At 35.3% G+C, this 7,175-nt stretch overlaps 1 protein-coding gene across 1 annotated transcript; it reads right to left on the bottom strand.

Annotated features, from left to right (window-relative positions):
• Positions 1 to 417: 417 nt before the first annotated feature.
• On the bottom strand, positions 418 to 6,170 carry LOC138328803 (carbohydrate sulfotransferase 11-like). Its single transcript, XM_069275540.1, has 4 exons — positions 5,444 to 6,170; positions 3,557 to 3,585; positions 2,941 to 3,174; positions 418 to 1,969 (listed from the first exon to the last, which is right to left on the bottom strand). Exons 1-4 carry the CDS (start codon positions 5,577 to 5,579, stop codon positions 1,040 to 1,042), a joined length of 1,329 nt encoding a protein of 442 aa, XP_069131641.1. The 5' UTR covers positions 5,580 to 6,170; the 3' UTR covers positions 418 to 1,039.
• Positions 6,171 to 7,175: the final 1,005 nt, after the last annotated feature.

The raw sequence follows: 7,175 nt of genomic DNA, 5'->3' as shown, positions 1-7,175 counted from the left end.
CCAATATTCTTGAATTAGGGTTTAGCTATATATACTCCAGCTGTCCAAGGCTAATCAGAACTGTAATGAGACCTGTAATAAGACATACCAAGAATTGTACAGCGCCATATAAGATTCTATTGGGAGAGCTATTGTGACTTTATCTGTGGATTATTACAACACTTTGTGTGGATTTTTTCATATTGCCTGGAACTTTACAAATCATCGGTGGACATTCAATTTCCTTGTGGATTTGTGATTATTGTTAATTTGAAACCTGGAAGGATCAAGGATTATACCAGGACATTCGCATACAGATAAGTAACACTTTAAATCATCGTACTAGTCTTGTTCCACCACCAATTACTTTAGATATCGTAAACCATCTCTGTACAATATATTACAGAAATATAATGGTTCTTTAAACTTATAAAGCATCTAAAACTGAACGCGGGTTTATTTACATGTCACGGTGATCCGAAATCTGAGATAGATTCTCATTCTTTTTGGCACCATCTTATGAGCAGCAAATGAATTTATATATTCGATAATAAAAGTAAAGTTGCCAAAGGACAAACGTGGGACAAAACGGTTGTGGTATTTAAGAAGTTACTTAAATTGACTACATACAGTTTCGGTCTACAATCATTTCCACAGGATCATGCAGTTAATACTTTTGTTTGATATTCGGTCACGGGAGATGTCCTTAATTATATACGGGCGTGCGACTCACGATCAATACCAAAAGATGACCGACAAACGATGTTAAGAATAGGTCGTTTTGAAGAGTGGCCTAAAATGCCACAGAAGGTCATTACTTAGAAGCATACCTCGTCAAACTGACACGTGTCTCTCCCAGACAATGAAGTGAACAAGTTGTGTATGATTCAAATGAGGTTTTATCAGTAATAGCTCATGAAAAATGTAAAAATCGTATTACCAACAATATGATCGTATTAACATCACACTATAGTTTTTATAAACAACATAACACATGTAACATATTTTATACACTTTGTACGAATTTTGCATGCATGTTATGATTTGATAATTTTTTGTGTCACATATGATCCATTTTGAAAAACCAAGGCGAAACTTCGGCCCTGTTCATCTTGAACAATTTACTGGGTCTGCAATCATAGCCATATAATTCACAATCTGGTCGAAATAGTTCACTCAGCTTCTCCAAGTCTTCTGCGTCTATAGTTGCATACGCCTCTAAAAAAGCTTCTTTTTTGTTTAGTTTGGCCCTAGCACGAGTTTCTGCATTACCCATAGCATTGTACACAATACGCTTAAGTTGCTCTTTTGTCAAATTCTCACTCTCCTCAGCAGATATCGGAAATTTAATCTCTTTTGTGAGGACGCCGCGGATTTGAAATTGTTTCCAAAGTCTAAGTTGTGCTTCGTATAGTGTTACGTTACATTCACTAGCATAGTTCTTTTTAAATTCAAACAGCCAATTGAACTGATCTGTTATAGTGTCGTTTAGGTACTGTTCTCTGAATTCTTTCTCCAGTGATCGCTTTAAATCGGTTCTGCCCATACGATTAAGAATGTAAAATACATCCTGTGGAAGGGTTTCCAATGCTCCAATCACTTTCCAGTTGTACTTGCACGGGTCACAATGTTCGTACGACGGAGTGAAATGTCCATTCCTTTTGATATTGTGTTCCTCGGCATACAGGACTGTTTTCACAAATTCTCGAAAGGTCAGGTCGTGTCCACACCTAGTACTTGATTGGTTTCGAGTAACATCGACTGCAAATCCACCATATATTTTCCAAAAAAATAAATTTGGCGAAAACAGTTTATCAACATATGCCGATAGCAGTCGACCATACGGCTCGCGAACAAACATGAATGTAAGAGATTCGTTCATAAAGGCTTCGATCGCATCCTTTGGAACACTGGCAAGGCTATCAAAAGAAGCAAATGCCATTACGGAGTCATCAAAAGGTGAGGAAGCATGTATATCACCAACAACTATCTGAAGAAAAGAAACAAAAACGTTGAACTCAATATTGATTCTTAAAATATATTAATCCATCCTCGATATCCCAGATATTACTATGGTATTACTGCCATGAGATCCACCCGTGGAATTTGTTATAGCAAACATGAAGGCTCTGCGATAACAGATTTGACAGGTCATTGGGTCCTTTGATGTATGTAAATCAAAAGAATCGAATATCGATACACCGTGGCTGACTGTATAACTTTAATGAATTTGAGATTGATATTTTTTACTTTTCAAAGGAAGTTCTATGATTGTGTTATCTCCTAAAAAATGCCTTAGTTTTACTATGATATAGTCAATGGATGGATACTACGACAGTGATCGTAACCCCTGAAATATCGAAAACGATACAGTTCAAATCCTTTCTAATTAGAATATGTTGTAGAAAATGCTAAATATACCTTCATATTGGTAACTTAACCTCGCAAATTGTTTTCAAGTAGCAATTGAAATTACTGGTTACTATCACTGTCGTTATATCCAACACGCAAATATGGTATTTTGTTCTGATGTAATCTTCAAAGGACTGTAATTTACAATAGTGAAAATTACCCCTACGTCCTACGATAAATTTGATTCAAACAAACAATCGATGATAAAGACTCTCTTCGCTCTATATATACATGCAAGGTTTTTCTGCATCTGTTAGGAAGAAATAGAAAGTGTGTTTTTGTTCCACTTAAAGACTTCTATCAACCTAGGATTTTTTTGGTTTGGTTTAATTAGTTTAACGTCCTGTAAACAGCTAGGGTCATGTAAGGAAGTGCTAGGCTTGGTGGTCGACAGTACCACCTGGCAACTGCCCCACTTGGGATTCGAGCTCGCGACCCAAAGGTGGAGGGCTTGTGGCCATATGTCGAGACATCTAAACCTTTCGGCCAGCGCGAAATGTATTGGCGTAAAGCAAGATAGAACTATGTTTTAAAAGATTGACATATTACCCGCATAATTCGTCTCCAGAAGGTGGAAGCTGTCTTCTCAATAGGACAGTAAGCGACCTTCCAAACCTTATCTATGATGATGTTATGGTTCACTTGGGTTGGATGTAGCTTCCCTTTCATCTCAGTCTCACGACCGTAACATGCTTTCCGCACACGCTCCGCCCGTTCTTTGTATATCACCTCCAAGTCCGTGTATTCTTTAGAAGCTACTATTTCTTTGTTTGAAGACACATTCTGCAAGATAATTTAAACAATTATTCTGCGAGTAAAAAAATCAGAAAACGTTCGTGACAAGAATTTATCGGGACAGGGACTCGACGAAATCTAAAATGATATATAACTTAAAATAAATAAATAGATAAATAAATAAATGAAAAAAAATAAATAAGTAAAATTATAAGAAACAACTGACTTATTCTTCTGTACTTTGTTTTGTTTTAATCAAACTATACAGGAGCGAAACACCACTGTTCATAAAATTAATAGTATATTTAATTATATAATAGTTTTGAAACATTATCATATTGGATTAATGATATGCAAAATGGATTAGTTAATCAAATTAACATTAGTTAAACTTTTTTTTCTGATAAATGCTTTTGAAACATTCACTTACTAAACTTTCAAAGTGAGCTTCAAGAAGTTCTGAAAAAGAAAAACATAACTTATAAGTGGTTTTTGTTATTTTTCGTTAAGTTAAACTTGATGAGCAAAAATCAGCTTTAAAAAGCCTCGTATGAAATAAATACGCTACAATGAAATAACTAACTACCCACATTTTTACAAATTTTAACACGTGGCTTATGTACAGAAGCATATTAGGCTCACGTACGAAAATGTTTTTTAGGATAGCAAAATTGTTTTATTTGGCGGCCGCCAGATAATTAAGTGGCGGCCGCCACTTAATTATCTGGCGGCCGCCACTTAATTTATCTGGCGGTCGCCAGATAATTATTTGACGGCCGCCAGATAAATTAAGTGGCGGCCGCCAGATAATTACATGGCGGCCGCCACTTAAAAATTTCTGGCATATACTTATCTGGCGGCGGCCATATAATTATCTGGCGGCCGCCAAATAATTATCTGGCGGCCGCCAGATAAATTAAGTGGCGGCCGCCAGATAATTAAGTGGCGGCCGCCAGATAATTAAGTGGCGGCCGCCAAATAACTAAATGGCGGCCGCCAGATAATTATTTGGCGGCCGCCATATAATTATATGGCGGCCGCCAAATAAAACATTTTCGTTATCCTGAAAAATATTTTCGTACGTGAGCCTAATACGCTTCCGTACATATGAGCCTAAACGATCATCTGACTATTGGCACAATACAACATGGGTAAGGTATACAGTAGTGGGATAGAAAATACTTCTATTAACAATCAAGACACACTAGATACTTTTCAGTTGTAGTTGAAAGTACGTGCGTCAAGATCATTTAAGTTAACAAACTTGAAAGTGCTTTATGTTTTATGCTGCCTTTTACATAGATGTACTTGGTAGCCTTTCATCCCAGCATATTACATGCCAAATATCAGTTATCTAGGCATCCTGGTTATTGACCAGATGTCGTTTAAACATTTTAATTGATTTGAATACTCGGGCCCTGAATGTTAGTCCAAGGTCAATTTTAACACGCTTATTAGCTGTATTTTCCAGCATTTAATGTTTTTTTTAATGTATATGACCCCTGTGACCTTGAATGAAGGCCAAGGACATTTATTTGAACGAATTTGGTAGTCCTTCATTCCAGTATGATACAGACCCAATATCAATACCTAAGCCTTTTGGTTCTTTGTGATCCAAGTATCTTTATTCGACCATCATAATAACTGGTGTTACATCATAATGATGACATCACAATCTTTTCCTAATCTATAAAACTCGTTCGCCAAATTAATTTTGATGAGCGACGTTACTCAATACATAAGTGTACCATCTCTAACCACACCATTAATTGTCAGATGTCATCAGGCAGGTGGATTTCCCCTACTATGTATTAGTTAGCATACTCTGACATATATAAGAATTTGTTGCGAAACAAACGTTTGAATTACCAAATAACTTACTACATAGGTAGAACAATACGCCCAATCAAATTAAAGTCAGCGAATGGTGAGCTACATAGAAGATTAAATTTTGATTAGATTGACGATACTCATAGACTGGACTGTGCAAACCAATCAATACCATGAACCCGACCATCCTGAGTCTAAACTATTGTTATCTCAACAACACCTTAGAATATATTGTTTTGAGAATATCCTAATGATAATTTTAATTCACACAGTTCTACGTTTTTAAGACATTTTGAACTCTCCTATGAGACCCGCAGTAGTCCGTGCACTATACTATCGCACGGACAGCACTAGCGATACACCGCACAACTGCTCAGCATATTCTAAGAGTCGCTTAAGCTGAGTGTCCTTTTTTTCTTAGTACATGGTAAGTTCCTTCAAAATATATTGCTAATAAAATATAATTAACCATGCTCATACAACATACCTCGTACTTGTTCGAGTTCCTTTTTCAAGAAATGTTTTTCTCCATTTAAATAGCTCCTGTTAGTATTTAATGCAAGGTACACGAACCAAGTTAAAACTATAATAACAGGAACAACTGCATATGTTCTGATATCCATTTTGTTATTTCTTCAGTTCGTTTTCTCTGCTTTCCTATTGATAATGTTGAATACTCATGCACATTTTCATCTTTCAGCGTCCTTAAGCATCCCACCTCCAACTGGTACATGTATCTGTACACGTGTAACATCCTGCTATCATCTATACAGTTTGCCTATAATGGTTCGCTAAACTTTCATTATTTGTGTATTGAACAGATACTGCGGACTGTATGAGATGGTGACAGACTTTCCTCTTACCCTCCGACATCTTTTGAATCTGGAGTCCATTGAACAAATGAGATGATAATAGCGTCAATACCCTACTGTCATCTTTAGAAAGTACCTCATAACTGTAGGTACGTCATAGGTTTTGATCGTTGTATTTATCAAGATCATTAAAGATGCTCCACCGCTGACAAAAAGTATTTTTTCACTATTAAAAACAGGAGCAGCGATTTAGTATTTTTCTTCAGATACAAAAGTTACTTAGTTTACACCATTACCACCATTGAAAAGTTTGAGCTTCTAGTTTTACTTCAAGTTAAAAATATATAAAATAATTAATTGCATCCCGAAAAAATTCCGTGGTACTACATCCTATATGAAATGAAATACTGATTGCGCATGCACCAAAAAAGGTAAAATAAATCATTTTATATATTTTTTTGTGTTAATTAGACATATATATACACTATTAAAGACCAATTATTGTTTAAATGATGAATATCATATATGCTCTGTCGGCGGTGGAGCATCTTTAATAGTATATAATTCAATTTTGCTTGTTACGAGCATTTTCATTGGCTTAAAAATTTACTTTATCAGCCCATAAAGGAAAAAAATTCGTCGCCGTTTGTAACGTCGCTTCTGATTGGCTGAGATGACGGCGTAATAATTTCATAGACAAAAGAGTCCCAAAATGAATTTTTAATGTTGAAGAGATTATCTTTCGTAAATTGAATTATAAGGATTAATTTGAATAGATTTTTTATGTTATGGAGATATAACACAAAAATCTGAGTGTACTCTCATCATAAACCGCTTCGCGGTTTATTTAGAGTACACTCAGATTTTTGTGTTATATCTCCATAACATAAAAAATCTATTCAAGTTAATCCTTAAAGAGATTAAGTACTAAAATCAACATTGTGATTTTCTATGATAAGAAACTTAACCAAGGAAAAGGACAGGGCCATACAATCAAAACGATGAAAGCAAATAACATGTTCATATATGGAATAAACATTTTAAATAAATGTTTAAATTACCCGGGGAAAACCTTTCATTTTTTTTGTATTGAAGTTTGTTTGAAATACGTTAAAACATTAATGGTATGCCTTTTTTGCCGTGGTGTCGTCCCCTTCCCATGCTGTGATTAGGAGACTTTAATTTTTGTTGACGTTGTTGATGTGATTCCCTCTTTTCGTATTCAAGAATCTGAAGTTTTTGATTGTGGCATGATGTGTTTGTGATCGTGATGAATGAAATATTTGTACATAATAACTTACAAAAAACAAACAAACGAAAAAAATATGTAAGATGGTTAAAAATGAATTGTCTTTGTATCTTCTCAATTGTCCTTTTATTGACTCAACTTCAGCGTAATTTCGGGAT

Source organism: Argopecten irradians, chromosome 8, assembly GCF_041381155.1.
Source record: "Argopecten irradians isolate NY chromosome 8, Ai_NY, whole genome shotgun sequence".
NCBI classification, from domain to species: Eukaryota; Metazoa; Mollusca; class Bivalvia; order Pectinida; family Pectinidae; genus Argopecten; species Argopecten irradians.
This window is presented reverse-complemented; position numbering and strand designations above follow the sequence as displayed.

What these genes read in the sequence shown, in the direction of transcription:
- LOC138328803 (XM_069275540.1), bottom strand. Translation starts at nt 5,579, where the DNA reads ATGGATATCAGAACATATGCAGTTGTTCCTGTTATTATAGTTTTAACT. An exon ending in AAGCTCACTTTGAAAGTTTA is followed by an intron (nt 3,175 to 3,556) that starts GTAAGTGAATGT and finishes ATTATCTTGCAG; the next exon opens with AATGTGTCTTCAAACAAAGA. An exon ending in TCTGGAGACGAATTATGCGG is followed by an intron (nt 1,970 to 2,940) that starts GTAATATGTCAA and finishes TCTTTTCTTCAG; the next exon opens with ATAGTTGTTGGTGATATACA.